Below are 24,254 nucleotides of genomic sequence, written 5' to 3'. Positions count from 1 at the left end.
CTTGCAACACTACCTGGCTGAGACCCTACATATGCAGAAAATCTTCACCCTTAAGCCCTTCCACTTACTATTTTCTCACATCTCAGAGTCAGCGCAGAAATCTAGTAAATAAATACACAAATGCCAGGACTCTCGGAGAAACATGAGCACAAGCCCCTATGTCTGCCTCACATCCAGCTGTTCCTGCCACCTGTGATGTTCCTAATATCAGTCCCAGGAAAGGTATCGAGGACATTTCAAGCTGAACATCATGGCTATCATTGACCTCTGAGTTTTTACCATAATCCTAAAACCTGACTGAAAGGATGTATATCAAAGTCTGCATCCGGAATGCAGACGTAAGTTGGAAAACCTCTGATTTTTGGTGTCTCAACTCATTGCTCCCAATGGCTTAACACAAGAAAGCAGGCCTTTCTTCCCTGAATCAAGTCGGCTCTAGCCCACAGTCCCACCTTGCATTTCTGAAGGATGAAGGCCGCTAGGCAGACAAGCCTCAGTTTGCTGGGAACCACAGTCACATGCTGCTTGAGACTCTCTGGTATTGCAAAGCTGTCCAGCTCGTCGCCAGCTGGTGGAGGACAGACCTCCTGGACCGCTTTGTCCTTTGGGTTCAACTGGTCATGGCTCTTGTCCAGGACAGAAATACTGACTGGATCATGCAAACTGATATCAGCTAGCCGCGTTACACCTTGGATAAAAGTAAGAAGGGCAAAGCAGACAACAAACACACCGTGAAACTGGTCACAAAAGCGTACCCCCATACAGCACCCACCCATGTATGTTAGGACTACGTATGTTACCCCATGGGTATCACCAAGTCCCAGCACTGATCCGCCCTAGTGCCAACGTGTGTGTTGCAGGGAGATCTACCAACGTATCTTTCCATAGCCATTCTATAAACACTCACCTATGGAACAGCGTCCAAAAGATAGCAACAGATACTGCGCCCACCCCCACCTCCCAAAAGGGTTCTTTGGTCAAGTAAGTTATGGCAAATCTTGGATTTCAAAGGTTTCACAAAAGCGTTTTTGCTATAAGCAGCCCTCTCAGGGCCTTTATTGTGTTAATGTGCCCTGAGAATATCCAAGGGAGGGATGTGGGGCATTTCTCAAACTTTCTTGACCACAGAATCCCTTTTTCATGAATCATCCCTCAAAAATTAGAACATGGGGAACTGTGAGGGACCACATGCATGGCATCTGGTACATGCACATCATAATGTGGCCTAGTAAATCAAGGAAACCAGACACAAAAACGTGAAAGCTGCACTGCTGGTCAATGACTCACTGTGTGGGGTGGATCTGGTAGAGTGATACAACTTTTCCAAGCCTTCATGTTCCCAGTGATAAAAAAGAGAGCTAAGAATTTCCATCTCACATGGATGGAAGACAGAGGAGAGCTTCATTGATATATTTTTTAAGTTTAATAGCTCTATAGGAGGAAGAGTGATTACATTAAAAATGCACTCAGATAAGAGGTCATCATCTTCAGTGCAAGGGCCCTGCTCTCCATGGGTTGCAAGTGCACAAAAACCTCATGAAACCACCAAGCCAATAGCAGCCAGTCTTTTCTCGTCCTCATCCCTGCCCTTTCTCCCTTTCCCCATGCCCTGGGGAACATATCTGTTTTGGATGACTTGCAGAGGGAAGCTGGGAGTGTAGAACATAGAGTTTGAAAAGGCAGTCTTCTAAGGACAGCTCTCTCCCTGCCCCCCACCTCCCTGAGGTTGAGAATCACTGCAGCAAACAACCCAGGTTAAATCTAGGTCCTTCCTCTTCATTAAGAACAAAGAAGGACCCATCACTTCTTTTCAACTCACCTTCTGTGAGTGTCGCTGATAGCAAGACATTCTGTCGTTTTTGGCATTCAGCATTTACAGCATTAAGTATCACTGTGATGTCCTTTTCAAAACCCAAATCCAAGATTCTGTGATTGTAAAAAAAAAAAAAAAAGAAATTTTCAATTATATGAAGAGCAAATGTGGTCTAAGGGGCTACAGAAGTTGCAACAAGGAGAGCAGAAACAGCCCTTCTCTTCTACCTGTCATCATCCTGGGACGAGGCTCACCTGTCTGCTTCATCAAACACCAACCACCGCAGCCGACTAAAATGAATGTTCTTTGTGGATTTTATATGATCCACCAGGCGTCCAGGAGTTGAGATAAGGATATTTATTCCTTTGCGGAGTCTGTTTAAAATTATATATCATAAAAGAAAGTAAATCAAACAGGGCTACGCCAGTAGAAAACACAGGAAAAAGGCAAAATAGACAGACTCATTTCATGTACAGTGCAAACGTGCCATAGCCTGAAATCATGACAAAACATAAAAACTGGGTAGAAAGCTGTGCTTGAGTCTTTCCCTGTACTGTGAAATGCAATTGTTAAGATCTGGAATTACATTAAAATCATAAAACTTTAACTTTGAAAGGGGTCATAACTACATAATCCAATGCTCTTTATCTGACTCATAAATCCTCTCTAGAACCTTCCAAAGAGATTGTAGTCTAGCCTGTTCTCGAAGGTTTCTGTGCCAGGGAATCTAGTATCTGAGCAAGTGATCCCATGCCAATGTGCTCCAATAGCTAGGACACTTTTTTCTTATGCTAAGCCCTTTATGTAACTTCCATTCAACGGGGCTCAGCTTTGTCCCATGGGTTATATACAATAAATCTAATTTCTCATTCCCCAGACAACCATTTTCCTGTCAGTCCACCGTAATAAAACCTTCCAATTTTTAGCACATTTTTTTTTTCTTTGTAGAGATGGGGGTCTCGCTATGTTGCCTAGGCTGGTCTCAAACTCCTGGTCTTAAGTCATCCTCCTGCCTTGGCCTCCCTAAGCGCTAGGATTACAGACATGAGCCACTGCACCCAGCGTAGCTGGATATAGTTTCAGGCTTCCCTTGCAGTTAAGTATAGTCATGTTTGTTTTAGCAATGGGATAAAAGGTAAAGGGAACATGCCAATCACACAAGCACCTTCAGAGGGAGCAGGTATGAGCATCTCTCCACCTGTTGCCAAGAAATTAGATGCAATGGTTGGAGTGCCTGCAACTATCTAAGACTATGAGGTAATCTTAAAAATGGAATCCTTCCACAGTGGCACAAAAAGACAGAAAGAGCTTGGTCCCCGACACTGGAGCACCGGGCCAGCCTTGGACTGGCTCTGTCAGATTTCTTAAATGTGAAAGAAAAATAAAACTTGTATATTGTTTGTGCCACTGTTATTTGTTATTATTGTTGTTATTCACAGCTGAGTCGAATCCTAACCAATGCTTTGAGGTTTCAGGTTTCATATTTACTCCTCAGTTATAGACTACATGCATCATTATTGAGTACTGATTATTAAGCTATAATACAATAAAAATGTTTTCAAAAGAATGAAGACAATTTGAGATTTACTTGTTGCAACGATTTTCAACTGACACCCATTACAAATCCTAATAAAGAAAGGAATAAACATATTCGGTTGTAAAAAGCAAGTTACAAAGCATTATATAAGTGAATGATCTTGTTTTTGTAAAAGCAAACAACAAAAACCCCAAATTCTTAATGTCCACAAAAATGAGTGGCATGCAGGTGGATGTATACTAAACCAGGGATGCTATAGAGCATTGGGTAGGTGGGAGTTAAGAAGGTGACAGCACTGTTACTAGCAACATCAGAAGGAAACCTGTTTGTAGGTTTAATATTTTAAAAAACAGCACCGTCTAGAGGTGACCGCTCCCCACTGACTCAATCTGTCCCTGTGTACCAGGACTAGGAAGCAGAGCCTGAGACAAAGCTCTCAGCAGGTTTAGAAGGACCCAGCCTTACTGAATAGGAAGGCAGAACACATTCAAGAAGGAAACAACAACCAACAAACCTCTTCCTACCTGGCCTTTTCTGATTTTCTCTTCTCTCCTCCCATTAACACTCCAGGCACAATCCAGGTGAAAGGCTACAGAAAGACAGCAGACCACAGTCAGTGCAAAGCCCCCTTTACTAACATCAGACATTGATTCCAAATTCCCTTTCCTTAAACAAGGCATGGGAGAGAACTGGTGCTTCTCATTGTATAAGGTGTTATTGTGCAGACACAATTCCTAGGCATTGCTACACCCATGTTCACTATCAGCAGTAACTTGAATTATAGGTATATAACTAGCTTCTACCACAGTGAGAGAGAAATGTGAGCTTCTTAAATCATTCAAGTAGCTTGCCTTTCTTTTCCCACAGAGCCTGAACTGAAAACACATGTCAGTAAGTCTATTGCCATTTTTGGGGTTAAGATAAAACCCAAGCAACACCCTTCCCTACTCTCCACCCCTAATAAAAGAAAGGATGGATCAATTCATGATCCAATTTGGTGAGCTGGCTGGTTTTGATTCTGAAGCCTTCACTCTCCTTTCTTAAACAAACCCTACTTGCAGCTAAGCTGCTTTCTACTGGATCACCGTCAGGCTGTACCTGTGAATTTCTGTATGTGGCTTGCTAGTGACTATGATGAACAAATTGTAGGACTTTATGCACCAGGAGTCACTGATAATTCAGCTAAGCTAGAAATTGGTAGGTTTAGATCAGTAAAAACCTACAAACTACCTAGAGAGAGCAGAGATATCCAGGCAAAAGGAAATAATTCTTATCTCTTTGAAAATAAAGAATAGACTGTAGTATATTAAATCCTTCCTCAAAGTCAGCAAGCAAGATGAAATGGAACTCATGGTTTGCCTTACCTTAAGCAGTTTCTGGACAGTGTCAAAGCTTTGTAGAGCTAGCTGTAAAAATTTTAAAAGTTATAGATGATGAACAGGATCCCTTCTTTTTTTTTTTTTTTTTTAAAGACAATTTAATGTGATTAGGATCCAAACTTGGACCTCAAGTTAAGATTTAAGAAGAAAAAAAATCCTATACACAGAATCTAATATACCTTGTTCTTAGACTGGTTCTGCAACCTGTCAGTTTGGGCAAAGAGGGTAAAGACAACACGTCTATTTCTTGGACATACACAAAAATAGTGTTTTGTGCTCCCTCTGCTGGCTCAAATTCCCAGAGTGCCACACAGAGAAGTTCAAGTCTGTGGTGCACAAAAACGTAAGAGAATGAAACAAAGTAACCTGAATTTGACTCTCCTTAGAAAGAGAAAGAATATAATATGTACGCAGAGTAAACCACAATAGTGATGCAACTGGGTAGCCTCTGGGAACTTCGCTCTCAAGGAGCGATGACTGTATTCTACAACTGTGCCAGGATATCTGAAGCCTGGGAGATGGTCGCTCCTCAAGTTTATATCAATAAAAGAAAAGCAAACCAACAGCTCCATTGGAGAACAAAGCAAGTGAAAATTAAAGTAGGCTACAACCATTAACAACCTTCAAAAATGCCTCATACAGAATCCCGTTCTTAAAGAACGTATATACAGTTTCCACATATTTAGTATTCATGAAGCATCCTCAAGAAGTAGCAAGTTTGCTGCTGTAAAAATTTTAATAGCTTCTGTGCCTGCTCCTTCATTGGACTGAGCTGAGATAGGGGACTGCAGGCTATATGAAAAGCTGACTTCAAATCATCTCTGTGATCAATTCTCTGTAAGGAAGTGATTAGCATTTGATATAGAAACCAGATACTCTAATCTGAAGTTGCCTCTGTAGGCAAATAAAATAGATCAGATAGAAGAGATTTCCACCAAGAAAGAAAAAAATATTGAAAAGTTTAACTTTTAGGAACAAGTAACATTTTTGGTAGCAGTAGCTTCTTAAAAAAAATAAAGGTTCATTTTCAGAGCCAACTGCTTTTGGTTTTGAATAAAGTTGCTAAAAAATTGCATTTCTGTAGGTTTTTTTTTAGCAACTTAATTCAAAACCCAATTAAACAGACATTTAATAGTATCATTAGTTTCTAGACAATAGGAAAATACTTTTCCATACTTATGATTCTCAGAGACTACTTGAATTTTTCTCCTTGACAAGAACCAGAAGGATGGTTTCCAGGCAAATGGAACTGGTGTGCAGTGGCTTGTGCAGCAGGGAGAAACATGGTAAAACCACTTTTAAATTCAACGGGACATTAGTGAAAGCATGTGCTTAAAACTTGCCCCAAAAGGGAGCCTGCTTACCTCTCTCGTTGGCACGAGCACCAGGGCATAGGGGCCATCACTGCGCTGTTGACACACAGAAAAAAAATGCCATGAGCAGGATAAACAAAGGCAGACTCCAAACGGACAGGACACAGGGGTGGCCGGTTGTAGAACATCAGAAGCACTCTTAATGAAGAAAGGGACAAAATAAGGTTGCCCACTGATGTGGTTTGGCTGTGCCCCCACCCAAATTTCGACTTGCATTGTATCTCCCAGAATTCCCACATGTTGTAGGAGGAAGGGCAGGGGGGCAGGAGTGAGGTGGTAATTGAATCATGGGGGCCGGTTATTCTCGTGATAATGAATAAGTCTCACGAGATCTGATGGGTTTATCAGGGGTTTCTGCTTTTGCGTCTTCCTCATTCTCTCCTGCTGCTGCCATGTAAGAAATGCCTTTCGTCCTCTGCCATGATTATGAGACCTCCCCCAGCCATGTGGAACTGTAAGTCAAATTAAACCTCTTTGTCTTCCCAGTCTCGGGTATGTTTTTAGCAGCAGTGTAAAAATGGACTAACACACCCACTAACCCCATTATTCTAGAATACTGTTCTAGAGGTCCTGGCCCATACTATCAGACAAGAAATATGATGTATAAAATTAGAAAATAGGAAACAAAATTATTGTTAGCAGATGTTATTTTATCTTACAAAAAAAACACCATAAGAGAACTAATGTAAAATCTATTACAAACAAGATAATTTTGTCAAGCAGCTGAATGCAAAATTAACATATAAAAATCAATACCCAGCCGGGTGCAGTGGCTCACGCCTGTAATCCCAGCACTTTGGGAGGCCAAGACAGGCGGATCACTTGAGGTCAGGAGTTTGAGACCAGCCTGGCCAACATGGTGAAACTCCGTCTCTACTAAAAATACAAAAATTAGCTGGGCATGGTGGCGGGCGCCTGAATTCCCAGCTCTTCAGGAGGCTGAGGCAGGAGAATCACTTGAACCCAGGAGGTGGAGGTTGCAGTGGGCTGAGATCGCACCATTGTGCTCCAGCCTGGGCAACAAGTGAAAAACTCAGTCTCAAAAAAAAAAAAAAAAAAAAAAAAAAAAAAAAAAATTTCAACAGCCTTCCAATATAAAAAGTTAATAGCAACAAAAAAGATAAAAGGAATACAAGCTTAGCAAAAAATATACAAAATCTATATGAAGAAAATTTAAAAACACCTCTGAGGGGCATAAAGTCAATTTTGAATAAATGGAAAGATACACCCTATTTCCAGATAAGAAGATGCAATAGTACATATAAGCTAATTCTCTCTAAATCACTCCATAAACGTAATGTGATGCTAATAAAAATGCCACAAATGTGTATATGTAAAATAACATATATAACCAAACAACCTGATTTGAAAGTTCATATGGAAAAATAAATGTACAAAAATAACCAAGACATATATGAAAAACATCAGATGTTAAAATAATTTAAAGCTACAGCAATGACAAATAATGATACTGGCACATGAATAGAGATTATAATAGCAAATAAAGTTGAGAATAGAATCAAATAGATAACAAAATTTAGAAAATAATATAAGGGCCATTTTATATCAGCAAGAAAAAGATGGTTTAATTCAAAAGTCCTGTGAGAAAAAAATAAAGTTAGGAAAACAAAGCTGGAATTGTCCTTTTAATAGATGACATAAAACTCAGAAACCTTAAAATAAAACACTGATACGTTTTATTACCTAAGAATTTTAAATTTCAGAATGGAAAAATAATACCTAAACAAAACCAAGAGTCAAATGATAACCTGGGGGGAAAATATGCCACACCTGAGAGAAAGAGCTAATTTCCTTAATTTATATATTTTAAAAAGCCCTGTAATTCAATCTTTAAAAAAAGACCAACTTGGCCAGGCACGGTGGCTCACGCCTGTAATCTCAGCACTTTGGGAGGCTGAGGTGGGTGGATTACTTGAGGTCAGGAGTTAGAGATCAGCCTGGCCAACATGGTGAAACCCTGTCTCTATAGAAATACAAAAAAAATTAGCCAGGCGTGGTGGTGCATGCCTGTAATCCTAGCTACTCAGGAGGCTGAGACAGGAGAATCTCTTGAACCCAGGAGGCGGAGGTTGCAGTGAGCCGAGATCGTGCCATTGCACTCCAGCCTGGGCGACAGAGCGAGACTTCATCTCAAACAAAACAAAACAAAACAAAATTCAAATAGAAAAATGAATAAAGGGCCGGATGTGGTGGCTCATGCCTGTAATCCCAGCACTATGGGAGGCCAAGGCGGGTGGATCACTTGAGGTCAGAAGTTCAAGTCCAGCTTGGCCAACATGGTGAAACCCCATCTCACTAAAACTACAAAAATTAGGTGGGCATGGTGGTAGGCACCTGTAATCCCAGCTGCTTGGGAGCCTGAGGCAGGAGAACTGCTTGAATCCGGGAGGTGGAGGTTTCAGTGAGCCGAGATTACGCCACTCCACTCCAACCGGGGCAACAGAGCGAGACTCTGTCTCAAAAAAAAAAAAAAAAAGAAGAAGAAGAAACATAAAGCAGCTGAGAGCATTGGAGGGCATGGGAAAACTGGACCTTCTACACTGCTGCTGGAGTGCACACTGGCATATTCCCTTTCAAGTTTAATGTTGGCATTATCTACTAAAATAAAAATGCAAATTCCACTTACAGAAATTTCTCCTATAGACCATATGTGTGTGTAAAGAGGTTGTAGAATATTTTACAGACTGTTGAGTATTTAAGTGGCCTTGTTTGTAGCAAAATACTGAACATAATATAAATTCCACCAACCAATAAGAGAATGAGTCAGTAATTCACGGTACATACATACATACAATGAAATGCTAGGCAGTCATCAAAAAGAACAAGGTAGCCCAATATGGTGCTAATTAAGGAGCCCAAAACACATCAAAGGAACCAAAGCAAGGCACAGAACATCCTGCATAACAAAGCAACCACTCATGTATCAAACCAAGCAAAACAGAAAAACAAAAAACTTCACAAAATTGGTAAGAGGAATTACACATCCTCATATTTGCTTGATAGGCAGAGAATTTCCCCAGGAGGATATACAAGAGACTGGTAATAACCACCATGGCATCTTGAGAAGCAAACTGTGCCACTAAGGGAAAGTGGGAATAGATGACTTTACTTTTCGCTATATATATTTTTGGTACTCTTCGAAATTTTTAAAACATATATGGTACATTATATCTAAAAAGTATTAATAAAAAAAAACAGAAGAAACCAAAGTAATCCGAAAAAGGCCCCTAAGCCAATGGTGCCTTGCACATTCAAAGTGCTCAAAGACACTGAATGAATGAACAAAATAACGTTAGTGCCAAAGCTAAGCACAGAGTTAACAGCAAATTCAATTACAAGTATGGTTTTCGTGTTTTGCATAAGAAACATTTACCCAAAAGAAGAAAAGGATTTGGAATTCAAACCAGAGTTGTCTGTACTCAACATTGACTTTGTGAGACTACACTGAACGCAGGCTAGGAATGGTAAATATGCTAGTACAACAGCAGCAACGTGCCACTGTGTGACGTTAGGAGATTCTGACATTTCAAAAGGTGTTACTACATAGAGAAGAAGAAAGAAAAATCAATTCCTCACAGGGCACAAGTAAGTGAGGGAGGATGGATATGATGTTAAAAAAAAAAAATCAGAGCCAAAATAACTGAAGAGTGTGAACACAGAAAAGCAGTCCGTTCTCATGCCATCACCAAAGTAATTTAAGGATCTGTTGGGTGCCTTAAATTTGCTGTGCCCTCCAGATAAGCTTTTTACAGGTCAAATCATTTTACAATGAACTCCAAGGGACTATATTGAGTATTACTTGAAATAAGTGAATTAAATTGAGGCTTGGAAAACTGTGTTTCTACAGAATATTCCAGTCTTTAATAGAATGACCGACCTGTTCGTGATTTTTTAAAATATTGCAGCAAGTAAAATATGACATATAACCAATCAAATCACTGCCCCTCCAACTAGCCACATGACCACGATGCTGACGATGGCTAAAGCATGACGTCACCATGCACTGCCCGTCGGGTCTCAACACTGCACAGGCATTAGCTCAACCCTGATCCCAGCCCTTGGAGACAGGCACTGACCGCTACCATCCCTGTGCCACAGCAAAGGCACTGAGGCACAGAGGATGAACAATTTGCCTCAAGTTACCCTCAGACCCAGGATTGAGCACAGCTGCCCACCACACCATTCCCCTGATATGTACGTCATCAAATCTCTCTCATCCTCCAGTCATGGATCTATGAAATGAGAGTTAGGCTAGAACTGTATAAGCCATTCCAGCTCAAATAGTCCAAACTCTTCAACTGGTATAAAGAAAAACCTCTCCACTGGCAAGATGCTCTCCTGGAGTACGTAAGTGGATGAGACTTTACTACATGATTGTAGTAATTTACATTTATTTTTCTCTATGTGCCAGGGACAATGCTAAGTAAGCACTTTACACAAATTCTCTCACCATAAAGCACTTAATAGGGGGAAAAAAATCAGCTACCTTTAGGAAGTAAAATTCCTCACTCAGAGAAAACCAATGTTAACAGTTTGCTAAGAATTATTCCAGCCTTTTTATGCATGCATACACAACTATTACTTATGAAACTGGGGTCACACTATACACATCATTTTGTAACCTGCCCTTTTTCAAGTAACAAAGCAAGAATATTTGCTCAAGTTCACAAATAGTAATTGAAAAAGTATCATTTTTTAATGGCTATACTTGGTTCCATCTCTGGATGATTTTGTAGGGTTTAACTGATTTTTAAAAATTCTGAACCTATTCATTTTGAATGAATTCAGGCTTATAATTTCAGACTTACAAAATTTTGCATAAAAAAATACAAGGAATTTCCACACACCCTTCTCTCAGCTTCTCCATATGTATTATCAACACTTTCATCCACTCATTTTAGCATCTATGATAACTCACGCCTGAAACAATAATTACTGTGGCATTTGCCAAATGGTGACTTTCTATTTCTATCATTTCTATATTTATTTATTAGAGTTCTACATAAAGAAGAATTCTACCTTCTCCCTCATTTATTTATTCAATAATTTATTTGTATCAGTTTGAACTCATGGATATTTTGTTTTAGTTTATAGACTGTAATGCAACACTATTATTGTCACTCAAATATCAGGTAGGCTAGATATACTGCTAATTCTGCATATCCAAACTGAGAAAAACAGTAATCGATTAGCTTTTGTCTGTTTTTTGCACTCACCTCACTTTCTATTTCTGGTCTCACCACTCCCTCTCAGCTGAGAATAACGAGGGCTGTATTTGTAGGATCCTGGGCTGGCGTTTGAGATGAAGCCTCTGCCCACAGATCACAGCAGTTAACTGGCCTCCTAGGGAACTCAACCCAGGCACTAACTTAACATGTTTCACAACTAAAGATAAATTCTAGATAATCTCAAAAATGAGGTAGCCCAATTTGTCCTCATATTAACATTTCAGCTAAATGGCTGCTTATTTTCATATTTACTGTTCATGAGAAACCACTGTTTTAAATATGAAGTTCAGCCTTCTTGGTCAAAAGCAAACACCACATTGGAACTTAGAAGGTTAAAATATAATGCTTTATATACAACACAGACTCAAGCATGAATGGATAGCTGCAAAACCAGATCACCTTTACTGAGTGACCATTCTGTAAAAGGTCCCATGTTAGGTACTGTGGAAGACACAGATGCATGGCCCCTACATAGCACAGGAGCCAGAATTAACCTTCACTGTAAGTCTTTACACAAGAGTAAGGAGCTTGGTCTCTGCAGCCAAACAGAACTGAGGTAGAAATCTAGTTCCTCCATTACTTGCTGCATGGCCTTGGTTATTTAACTTTCCTAAGCCTCTGTTCTTCTTTGTAAAATGTGGATAACAGTAATACCTATAACACAGTGGGGGAGAGAGCAGTTAAAGATTCAAGAAGGGAACACATGCAAAGTATCATGCCTGACACACGGGGAGCATCTTACAAAGCTTCCCTGTTACACTTACTATGACAATTGTGAAGTGTATTTATTCTACTCTAGGCACAGTCTCTAGATACAACACATTTATGTAATAAATAAATTAAAAGGAGGTGAAAAAAATACTCAGTGAAAACAGATTCTTTTAGTCCTAATATTTCTGTTATGCTTCAGTTTGATGGTTGCTTATGCACTATGAGCAATGACAGAAAAACACATTTGATACACACCTGTATTTTTGACTCCATTGCTTGAAGGGACTGGACCACAGGGATGCAATAGGCAAGAGTTTTACCTTTCAAAAAAAAAGCAGAAGCAATTAAAATCACACACCCTACAGATGTTTAAGAAAAGCAAAGGATGTAAAGGAAACAGGCTCTGCTATCTTCCAGTAGTACTAAATTCTAGGGAAAGGGAAACTGCCCATTATACATCCAAGAGAAGTGAAAAGGGACTTCCCCTGTCTGCCACAAATCCCAATTTTGCTTTGTAAAATGAGTACTTCTAAAAAACTAGAAGCTTCAGTTCCTTTATTCATCTAACAAGAGATAACGATATGTCTCCCAAATTACACAGAAGCTCAACTTGATGGCTGTCTGTAGGAGCCAGAAAATTCCTCCTTTGAAGTCCTCCCTACCCTCTCAGATGAGCTTCAGTGGTCAATTACATCTCTGCAGTGCTGATGTGATTGGGAGCCAGTCTGTACTCTAGAGCTAATCTCTAATTGCGGAGAAACCAACAGATGGCAAAAACTTTGGGTATCCAGCCTTCTGAATGGTGGCCGAGCTGGTGGGAGTAAAGGATAGCTGACTGCCCACTGAGGGCACATGAGGGTCAAAACAGCAAGTCCAGACTGGCCTGGAACACGGCAGAAACAGTGTTCTGTCCTCGAGCACAACTGGCATCTGATCAGTGTACGCTCAGGCCAGAAATCACTCTGTGTTTAACACCAGAAGAAGACATTCATTCTCCACTAGAGTGAGAATGGGCAACTGTGGCCACCACACCTTGGTAAAGCCCCGAAATAGGCTCTGAGGAAATTATAGCCGAACCTGACTACTTCCTAATCATTTCTCATCGTGGTACCATCAACTGTCCCCTTCCTTTCATTATGTGAACACATTCAGGGCTCTAATCAAAAGCATGGCCTCCTTCCCCCAAACGAAACAAAACTGCCACCACCACCAACCCAGACACCGCATGGCAAAACCTAGTGCATGACCATGGGCCTGAGCCTGAGAAAAAGGGCAGAGATGAAATGAGACTAACCTGAGCCCGTCTGGGATCTCACGAGAGCATCTCTGCCTTCCAGCAACACAGGAATACTTTGCTTCTGAACACTGGGCCACCCGAAAAAAAGAACACACTTTACCTATATTACCCAGTTACTGGCAGAGACGCAGGATACATAAAAGGCAACTGCCCACACTTGGATTCATCTGGCAACTGCCTCCTTAGAAGCTATCAAAGCATTCAAATAAAGGTGTGAAGAAACTTTTGATGATTATAAAGATCAAACCCTAGTTATATTTTTAGAACTTAGCCTGAAAATGGTGAGGCAAACCAGAGACTGGCCATTCTATTAAACTAATTCTTTTAAAAATGGGACAGGTAGCCAACTGCAGTGGCTCACACCTGTAATCCCTGCACTTTGGGAGGCTGAGGTGGGTGGATCCCCTGAGGTAAGGAGTTTGACCAGCCTGGCCAACATGATGAAACCCCATCTCTACTAAAAATACAAAAAATTAGCTGGGAGTGGTGGCACGCACTTGTAATCCCAGCTACTCAGGAGGTTGAGGCAGGAGAATCGCTTGAACCTGGGAGGCAGAGATTGTAGTGAGCCAAGATCGCACCACTGCACTCCAGCCTGGGCAACAAGAGCAAAACTCCGTCTCAAAAAGAAAAAGAAAAAGAAAAAGAAACAGGCATGACAACAAATCAGAGTTACCACCAAGTGTATCACACACTCTTGCCCTCACTAACAGGAATATGAAACACAATGAAACATAATGGAAAGGTTTCCATGCAGGATAGCAGGAGGAAGCTCGCCAACTATTCAGAGAGCCAGCAGCAGCTGTCCATTCTCCAGGAAAAGGTTATGGACGTGCTGAAATGTGTGTCTACACATGTATTTTAAAACAAGAAACAAAAGAGACACAAAAATCACTTAAATTTGGTTGATAAAAAACTTGTGGGGAGGTCCCTTAATTTGGTCTTTAATATTCCTATTAATTTTTACTAGTAAAAGTAAAAAATCATTATGAAAATGCACAGAAGCACAAATACTCAAAACAAGGAAGCTCATCTCCTCGCACCTATTTTACTTCTTTATTTTCCAGGAGTCATTCCCTGTAACAAACATTGAAAACATTTTTTCAGTATCCCATTCTATCCAACTGAACATTTACTCTTGTCTTTTTGGTTGACCCTAATTCTTACTACTAAGAAACGACATGGTCACATGCTATATTTTGGCCAAATTCTTTTCAGGGAAGCACAGAAAACAGCGGCACTCATGCAGCCCACCTTCTGGATGAGACGTCTCTTGCGGTTCAGAGCCAAGGGCCGAACTGGATGGAAAGCCAGACTTTCCATTTAACAGGTGGAGAGAATGAGTAGCTAAGTGAGACGACAACCCTTTATGGTCGATAACCTGGCACTGTCTTCCAACGCCAAGACACAAATTTGCTCTGCCTTGCACACACAGGTTTCGTCCGGTTATACCCACGTAATGCCTAAGAAATCAAGAGGAGCCTGAAGTTCTTACCTGGTCATACTAGACATTTTTAAGACCGTATTTATTGTGGAAATCTAAAAGAGGAGATGAAAAAGCTTTAATTAATATTTTGATACAAAATATTTAACGGAAATTACACAAGAAAGGAGAAACTATTGAGAGAACATTGACTACTATGATCAAATTAAGTTCCTCCACCCAGGTGGTGCTCTCTACTTGGGGCAATTCTGCCACCCGCCCTAACTCCCTGGGGACACAGGGCAAAGTCTGGAAAAATTTGTGCTTGTTATAACCAGGGGAGGGGAGGGGGGCATCTAGTGGGTAGAGGCCTGGGATGCTGCTGAACATCCTACAGTGCACAGGACAGTCCCCAAAACTAAGACTGACCTAGTCCAAAATGTCCACAGCACCAAGGCTGAGAAACCCTGATCCAACCCGCAGGTGAGAAAACAAGTTTAGGTAACCCACCCTACAGAAGGGGTAGTAAGCTGTAACCGAAAGTGCAGAGGAAACCAAGCCTGCCTAAAAGTTAATATATTTTTTTCTTCTTACTCATGAGTGTGGAGAACCCACTTTTTTTCCTTTAAAGTGTCCATTTGTTTGGAGAACACACACCAAAATACTCTTCTTCCCTTACTTCTCTAAAACTGTGGACGTCCTTTAACAGCAAGATGCCAGCACAGTTCCCTCTCCTATGGCCACTGTGACATCTGCCACCACAAATGGCTTCACCACTACAACTATCCAGTAAATAGGGAGCTGTTTTAAGTTTAGCAAGTGATGTCCTGACCCTAAATCACGTTAGTCGAGGAAAGTCTTCAATACTTAAAAAAACACACACACAAAAACACAAAAAAACAGAGGATGGGGAAAGGGGGGGCCAGAAAACAGTGAACAGTAACCTAAGCACCCTTGAACTGTCCTAGAAGAGTATCATATCAATCTGAGTTCATTCAGGTAACTTAGAGCAGAAACAAACACTCTCTGATTTCTCCTCCTAGAGCTGCCATTTCACAGACCTTCTGAACAGACAAACACACCAAAAAAAACTGACCCAGAAAACACTGAAAGGTACTTACTAAATGTGGGTGGAGGCCCAGCTCATGAAAAGCAGCTGAAGTAAACACTTTTTCTTGCACCTGCTTTACCACAGGTCTGCAAATGATGAACAAGAATCCAGGCATCAGTGCCAATATTAACAAAGAAAAGGCAGAACACATTTTTTTCTTCCTGAAGGGCATCCGCCCCGGACATACCTGTGGAGTTCTGGAATGTCAGGGTTGTTTTTAAACAGTGATGAAGTCTTAATGCATTGTCTCTCCTCCTGGTTTCTATCACTTGTGCTAACCGAATGCTTCTTTGGAGAAAACGTTTTTTGTGCGTTCCCCTTAAAAGTCCTCTGAGTTTCTTTAACACTACTTTTCTTGGCTGGGAGAAATGAAGTTTCGTTCCTCCGTTTCGCTGGGGGAGCCTCACTGGACGCTTGGTATTTTCTTTTCGTAGCCTTTGCTTGCTGCGTTGTTCCCAGAAGGAAAGATCAACAAGAGATGCATTAGTCCATGAAGACAGAGCTCGGAGTGAAGCCTGACTGCCCACAGAATTGCATCTCTCCCTGCAGAGATCATTATGCCCCATATGTCAAGCAACAGTTTAGGGTTTGCAATCAGACTCTTTGACTCAGCTTCTTCCAAAAGGTAAAGAAAAGAAAAAAGTCTCAGCTCACTCATCTCCCAGACCTCACCAGCCATTCTTAACTGTTAAATCAATCAAGATAAGGTAAGGATGAAGAAGCAGCATTTTTCCAGTTGAATGTTAACTAATGGAGTCTGTTTTAAGGGAAGCAAGAATCCACCTTGTGAAGGGTGTGTCAATCCATATTCCTAGGAACCCATTCACCCAAGGAGAAAAGAGGGGTGGGGGAAAACGAATCTTTTCTCTCCACCAACAAAGCACACTGGAGACCGCACGGGAGAGAGGGGCGAGGGGGAATGCGCATCTCAGCCCGTGCCCAGGAAGCGGAAACACTCATTACCATTCTACCCTAGCGCCTGGATCTCTCTCATTCTCTCCTCTCAAGCTGCTCCTCCAGATTCAGATGGCCTGGAGAAAATTCCTACGCCCTGTTCCCATTCCAAATGAGAATGCTGCTCCATCCATCACCTCTACCACAATTACTTCCTACCTCCCTTGCCTTTCGAGTCTCTGAGTCCCCGAGTCTCTGCCTGATTGCCGATTACAGGCTACACAGCACTAGGGATCTCTTGCCTGTTGCTTCTTATTTCCATTATAGGAATGTGCTTAAATGCATGATGTCCAAACTTCCCCTAGGAGAAGGAACATCCAATTCCTCTATTTTCTTTGGCCTTCTTTTCTGATTTACAAATGAATATAAAAGCATCCCTTGAGTAGCCAGTGCTTGTTATTCTGGAGTTTTGGGTTCTCTCAGAATATGTTATTTTCCTCTTTGCTTGAAATAATGACTTGGTTTTACATGTCGGCTTTCTTTAGCCATGACTGTCAGCTTCAGACTAACCTACCAATAACAACAGTTCTTTGTTCCCTAAGGATTCTTTTACCTAAGTAATTAAATACAACTTCAAATATCTAATATTAATAAAGTAAAAACGGACATATTCCATCTTACAAATTTTTTACAAAATCTCAAGTTTATGAATTTTCAGATTAAAGAAAGAGATGAAATCAAGTTTCAGGTTTGTTGAATCATTTGCAAGACAGTATGAAATGTGCAGACTTCACCTGATTTACAGACCCAGGACTCCTGGAGCACAAAAACTCTTAAAGGCCACTCCCGCCATACATGGAATTCCTGACAGTCCCGGGCAGGTGGACTGGCAGCCTCTCCCTGCACACCTCCTGCATCCCATGAGGCAGCCCATTCTGTTCATGACCCATTCTAGGAATCAGGAAGCTGTCTCTGACATTTATGCAAGATCTGCATCCTTGAACATCTACCTAATAGTCTGAGGTATACTTTCTGCAGCAACACAGAACAAGCTTACTTCCTCTTAACACATAACATTCCTTCATATATCACATAACTCTCTTTTCTTTCTTCTTTGGACTCAATATTTCAAACAGGACACAACTTTAGATCCTTTATCATCTTGGTCACCCTTTATTCCTATGTCAACATCTCTCTAAAAGCAAGTACTCAGAGTTAAACACATTAGGTTTTCCATTGCTCTTAGGCTAAACTAAAAAATCTGTAATATTGCCAGGTGCCATGGATCATGCCTGTAATCCCAGCACTTTGTGAGGCTGAGGTGAGCTGATTGCTTGAGGCCAGGAGTTCGAGACCAGCCTGGGCAATATGGTGAAACCCTGTCTCTACAAAAAAATACAAAAATTAGCTGGGCATGGTGGTGCATGTCTGTAGTCCCAGCTACCTGGAGGCTAAGTTGGGGGGATCACCTGAGCCCGGGAGGTCAAGGCTGGATTGAGTCGTGATGACGCCATGATGCCACTGCTCTCCAGCCTGGGTGACAGAGTAAGACCCTCGCTCAAAAAAAAAAAAAAAAAAAAAAAATCTGTAATATGATCAACAAAGCCTTCTAGAATCTGACCTCTGGCCACCTCACCAGCTTCAGCTTTACTCTCTGCCACTCGGGTCTTCCTTCAGTTCCTAGAATGTGCTGTGCTCCTTCCTCCTCCTTTGCACATGCTACTCCCACATCCAGGACTCCACTCTGCCCTTTGGCTGGCCACCCTGTACTCATCCTTCAGATGGAGGCTGACCAACTCCTTCCTCAGAAGAGCCTTTCCTGACCTCTCTTCACCCAGTCAAGCCAAGGTGCTCTGTTCTTGGCTCTCCTGGCACCCTTATTCTCCTCCATAGCATTCGACAAAATAATAAGCATAGCACGGAACTCGTTGTTTTATGTCTGTCTTTCCCGTTAGATTGTAAGCTCCACAAGAAAGGGGCCAGTCTGTCCTACATAGCACTGTATCCCCTGTATAGGCCCCTGTCTGGCAGAGTAAGCACTCAAAAAATACTTGTAAGATGAATGAATAACACACAATGGAATTATCCCTTTCCACCAGCTGGATACGGTTCTACTACTTGTTAGCTTTTCTCCCCCAGCATCCAAAACACATTCATTTAGCAGTTGTCAAGAAGCTTCGTTCTGAAGATACAAAGTAGATTTGCCAAGCCCTTGAGGAAGTTACACACTAGCAGAGGAGACAAAAGTATAAAGGCATAAATCCAACCTCTACATTGGTGCTACAGAAGAGGTACATAAAAAAGGCTATGAGAGCACCAACAAAAGCTAGACTAACATGGCCTCCTTCTGGCAAAGGAGAGGGAGGCAAGAAAACCAAGAATGCTTCGTGAGGTGGCCTCTGAGCAGAGAGGGAGCAAGGACATATCTGAATCTACTAAAAATTACAACTAAAAATCTAAAATCTACTAAAAATCTACTAAAAAATTCGTTTGAGTCTCTGTTGCCGCACCTGTAAAATGAGGGGATTTTGGCAGATGACCTCTAGGGCCCATCAAGACCTGAGAGTCTAAGATGCCATGGCTTTGATATTAATAAACATACTGAGTAGTTACTATATGCCAAGGAGTATACTAAGTACTCACATGTATTCTCTCATTTATCAACACAGGTACCGTTATCATCTCATTTTAAGATGCAAACATGGAGGCAGAGATGTGACGTAATTTGTCGCAGAATCACTGAAGGAACCAGGCTTTCCCCAGGCAACACGATTCTACATTCTAGAGGCCTCACAACAATACTATAATCCCTTTTATTAACTGCATCCTCTTTGCTTTACAAAACATGTGTATGCTGGAAACTTACTCTTTCTGCTCAACATTATAGTTTTGCCTTGTATAGTCTTAATCCACATGGATTTGGTTTTTTATACATAGTGCAAGGTAAGGTTCCAGTTTCAGTTTTTAAATTCACACAACCACACAACCAATTGTTCCAGTGCCACTTATTAAAAATATCAGCTTTTCCTAAGCAATTTGCAGTGTCATCTCGGTCATGAATAAAATTTCCATTTTTGTTGTATTGGTCTGCTTCTGGGCTCTCTTTTCTCCTTTGCTGGTCAATTTGTACAGTTTTGCACCTTATTCCAGACTATCTGAAGAAATAGAGCTTTATAATAATTCTTAATTTTTGATAAGTTAAAAAAAAAAAGAAAACATCATGTGTAGTGATTCCAATTTTGAGTTGTTCTCTAAAAGGACATACACCAAAATGGCAACAAGCATTGTCTGAGTATGGCAATTATGAGTGGGTTTTTAAAAATCTTTTTTCCTAATTTTCTATAATAAATTTGTATTAATATCAGAAATTTTTTTTGTTTTGCTTTTGTTTTGAGACAGAGTCTCACACTGTCACCCCAGCTGGAGTGCAGTGATCTCTGCTCACTGCAACCTCCACTGGTTCCCGGGTTCAAGTGATTCTCATGCCTCAGCCTCCCGAGTGGCTGGGATCACAGGCACCCACCACCACACCCAGCTATTTTTTGTTCGTTTGTTTTTTGTTTTTGTTTTTGTTTTTTGAGACAGAGTCTCGCTCTGTCGCCCAGGCTGGAGTACAGTGGCGCAATCTCGGCTCACTGCAAGCTCCGCCTCCTGGGTTCACATCATTGTCCTGCCTCAGCCTCCCGAGTGGCTTGGACTATAGTCACCCACCACCAGCCACCACGCCCGGCTAATTTTTTGTATTTTTAGTAGAGACGGGGTTTCACTGTGTTAGCCAGGATGGTCTCGATCTCCTGACCTCGTGATCCACCGGCCTCGGCCTCCCAAAGTGCTGGGATTACAGGCGTGAGCCACTGCGCCAAGCCATTTTTTTGTATTTTTAGTAGAGATGGGGTTTCACCGTGTTGGCCAGGCTGGTCTCCAACTCCTGACCTCAAGTGATCTGCCTGCCTCGGCCTCCCAAAGTGATGAGATTACAGGTGTGAGCCACCTCGCCCAGCCCAGAAAGTATTTTTAGAGAGAAAATTTCTGCATAGTGTTAGATACAGCATAATTTAAGCTGTTAGTCTTTCTAAATCCAGTATATTAGCTACCCATCTCAAGTTCAGGCTACTGGCAAGTCTCATCAGCATACCCATCATTCTCATTCACGACATCAATGAAAATGTAGATCTAGGCCTGGCTGGCTCACGCCTGTAATCCCAGCACTTTGGGAGGCCGAGGTGGGCAGATCACAAGGTCGGGAGATGGAGACCATCCTGGCTAACACACAGTGAAACCCCATCTCTATTAAAAATTCAAAGAAATTAGCCGGGTGTGGTGGTGGGCACCTGTAGTCCCAGCTACTCAAGAGGCTGAGGCAGGAGAATGGCGTGAACTCAGGAGGCGGAGCTTGCAGTGAGCAGAGATCGCGCCACTGCACTCCAGCCTGGGAGACAGAGCAAGACTCCATCTCAAAAAAACAAAACAAAGCAAAACAAAAAACGTAGATCTAGACAAGGCCACCGCAGACACCTGTCATCACTGCATTAATTAATCCCCTTTTGATAACCATAAAACTAGGTAGCCTATATGTATTTACTCAATGCTTCTTATGTGTTAGTTACCAGGCTCTGCAGAGGACACAAGCACCCCACTGACCTCCTGATGTAGCAATCTATTATCCAAAATGGAGCCAAAACTACTTTATACTGTTGGCATTTATTACGTGCTTCTATGGGCCAGACAACGTATAGTCTTCATGTATATTATCTCAATGAATCCTTACAATAGTCTTCTATGGAGTAGAAATTATTGTTCTCATTTTATAGATAGGAAAAGTGAGAATCAGAAAGATTAAGTGACTTGCTCCAAGGTCACAGAGCTAGTGTGCAGCAACGGTAGCATCCGAATCCCAAGTGTATCCTATTCCAAATCCCATGCTCCCAGCGGCTCTTCTATCCTTCTCCCCCCTCCACCCAGATGCAGCTACACTTGGCTAGCTGGACTCCTTACTGCCAAACATCTAAATCCTAAAGTTTGATGATCACTTTATGATTTTAATCAGTCTTTCTGTCCTGTAGTCCTCTTTTCTAAGAGACAAATCAACTATCCTAGAAACCAGTTTTCAGTTACTGCTGAAGTTAATTCTAGGGCATCTTACCCCTCTCTAGCAATGGGATTATATCAATGAAACCGATTTTCCTATCCCCCTCCATTGCATGGGGATGAAAATCTGTCCCATTTTTGAAAGCTCTTCAAAAAAACTCCTAGTTGCCAGTCCTCATTCCTGAAACAAACGAACCTTCCTCATGGCGACCAAAAGAGTTAAACTCAAAAATATCTGAAGAGACTTATTCTGAGCCAAGTATGAGTGACCATGGCCCATGATCCAGCCCTCGAGAGGTCCTGAGAACATGTGCCCAAGGTGGTCGGGGTGCAGCATTTTTTTTTTTTTTTTTTTTTTTTTTTTTTTTTTGAGACGGAGTCTCGTTCTGTTGCCCAGGCTGGAGTGCAATGGCGCGATCTCGGCTCACTGCAAGCTCCGCCTCCTGGGTTCACGCCATTCTCCTGCCTCAGCCTCCCGAGTAGCTGGGACTACAGGCGCCCACCACCACGCCCAGCTAAATTTTTGTATTTTCAGTAGAGACGGGGGTTTCATCTTGTTAGCCAGGATGGTCTCGATCTCCTGACCTCGTGATCCGCCTGCCTCGGCCTCCCAAAGTGCTGGGATTACAGGCGTGAGCCACCGCGCCTGGCCGCGGCTTGGTTTTATACATTCTAGAGAGGCATGAGACATCAATCAAATACATTTCAGAAATACACTGGTTTTGTCCAGAAAGGTGGGACAACTCAAAGCGGGGGCTTCCAGGCTATAGGTAAATTTAAACATTTTCTAGTTGACGGTTGAGTTTGTCTAAACACCTGGGATGGATACAAAGAAAATGCTCAGGTTAAGATAAAAGATTGTGGAGACCAAGGTTCTTTTCAAGTCTTTAGTGGCTGCCCTTAGAGACAACAGACGACAAGTGTTTCCTATTAAGATCTTTGAAAGGTGGTAGACTCTTAATCTCTTTAGGATTGGGAGGGCCTGGAAGAAACAGATCTAGCTATGTTAATAGAGATTCTTTGCAGATGCAAATGTCCACCCCCCCCCCCCCAAAGAACAGCTTTGCAAAGCCATTTCAAAATATGGCAAAGAAACATGTTTAGGGGTAATATTTTAACTTTCTTCTTTGTCACATAATGTTAGGCCAGAGCCAGTTTGGAAAGTAAGTCACGATATATAGGGTTAAATGAAAGCCATCTGATGAGAATTTATGGTTTGTAGGGCATGACTCTTCCCAGACAGCAATGCGGGCAAGATTAAAAAAAAAAAATCAGAGCTTAGTCCGCACTCAGTCGAGGAAACTGGCTTAGAGAAGTTAAGCTTTGGCCTGGGGCTTGCGCCGGAACTTCAGGTCCTACCTTCCACGGGAAACAGCCTCTAATTCCTTCCTTTACTTTTCTAGGCGCAGGAGCCAGCTCCCCGCCCCTCCACACCGCTCCACTCCCCGCTTCCAGGCGCATCCCCGCGGGTGGTGTTCCGGTTAGAGACACGTGTTTCGGCGCAACTTGTCCCGAAGCTGCCCGGTGTCTTTCTCCCGCTTAACTCCGTGAATGACTCGAAACCCGACTCCAAGGCACGGCTGCAGCTCGCGGCGCGCCCACAGCCGGGCCGCGGGTGGGGACGGAGCTGAAGCCGGGTCAGAACTCACCCGACTCGCCTGGGCTGGGGAACGTCTGGAGAACGTCCTGGGGTTGTCGAAGAGCGAACCGTCGGCGGCTGCCATGGCCTGTGTGGGTGACGCGTGGTGCAGCAGCGAGCCCGGTGCGCAGACTGCTGGGCCCGGGACCCCACGTGGGACGCGCGAGGACCCTGCGCCCCCGCCCCTTCCGGGTCCGGAACGGCTCCAGCTGTACGGACTCGTCCCGAGGGGAGCCGGGGACAGCGGCACCGGGCGGGTAGGGACAAGACTACCGCGCGTGCCCCCGCCTGGTGGCAGCCCCTCTCTGCGTCCCTCGCGGCCTGGCAAAATTACACTCGGCCGAGAGTTCACGCTGGGGAAGCTCTCTGAATGCCTCTGAGAAGCGAGATCCGGCGCCATCTCACCGACGAGCCTCCCCTTTACCGCCCCGTGCGTTTCCTCAGCACTTTAGGAACTAAAGCCTGTCTGGGTAGCTCCCTAACAGGCTCTGGAGCTCAATCCCTGGGCAGGGAAAAGGGGGTCCTCGGGGCTCCCCGCTCGCTGTCCTTTTTCTGGACAGGCAGTTCCTTGGCCACCTGGTAGGGCCGCGTTGCCTGGCAACGGCGGGGTCCTTCTTGGCTCGGCGGCGCTCGGGGCCTGAGGGGAGAAAACCGCCGCGGAGGGCGCTGGGGGTGGCGGCGGCGGTCCGGGAGGTGGTCGCGCGACTGCGTGGAGCGCCAGGGCGTCCGACCTCTGCACC

The 24,254-nt window shown here is 42.8% G+C and overlaps 1 protein-coding gene across 12 annotated transcripts in view; it reads right to left on the bottom strand.

The window, feature by feature from the left end:
• Positions 1-24,180, bottom strand: part of DDX31 (DEAD-box helicase 31) — a 141,663-nt gene extending 117,483 nt beyond the window's left edge. For 8 of the 12 annotated variants that reach the window (XR_010148803.1, XR_682462.3, XR_010148805.1 and 5 more), the window contains exons 1-12: positions 23,525-24,180; positions 16,081-16,337; positions 15,904-15,979; positions 14,855-14,898; positions 13,357-13,427; positions 12,318-12,382; positions 6,094-6,138; positions 4,715-4,756; positions 3,875-3,939; positions 2,068-2,187; positions 1,820-1,926; positions 453-688 (exon numbers count right to left, since the gene is read on the bottom strand). Coding sequence is in view for 8 of the 12 variants with exons in the window: in XM_063788111.1 (XP_063644181.1) it covers positions 453-688; positions 1,820-1,926; positions 2,068-2,187; positions 3,875-3,939; positions 4,715-4,756; positions 6,094-6,138; positions 12,318-12,382; positions 13,357-13,427; positions 14,855-14,898; positions 15,904-15,979; positions 16,081-16,337; positions 23,525-23,914 (1,518 nt within the window). In the remaining 4 variants the exon portion in view is untranslated. Of the gene's footprint in view, positions 1-452; positions 689-1,819; positions 1,927-2,067; positions 2,188-3,874; positions 3,940-4,714; positions 4,757-6,093; positions 6,139-12,317; positions 12,383-13,356; positions 13,428-14,613; positions 14,685-14,854; positions 14,899-15,903; positions 15,980-16,080; positions 16,338-23,234 lie in introns of those variants that run through there. The other 4 variants (XM_063788112.1, XM_009457570.5, XM_054659226.2 and 1 more) reach the window with 4 other exon arrangements.
• Between the last annotated feature and the right edge of the window lie 74 nt (positions 24,181-24,254).

This window comes from Pan troglodytes, chromosome 11, assembly GCF_028858775.2.
Source record: "Pan troglodytes isolate AG18354 chromosome 11, NHGRI_mPanTro3-v2.0_pri, whole genome shotgun sequence".
NCBI classification, from domain to species: domain Eukaryota; kingdom Metazoa; phylum Chordata; class Mammalia; order Primates; family Hominidae; genus Pan; species Pan troglodytes.
Note: the sequence above shows the minus strand (reverse complement) of the source record. Positions and strands in the feature narration are given on the sequence as shown.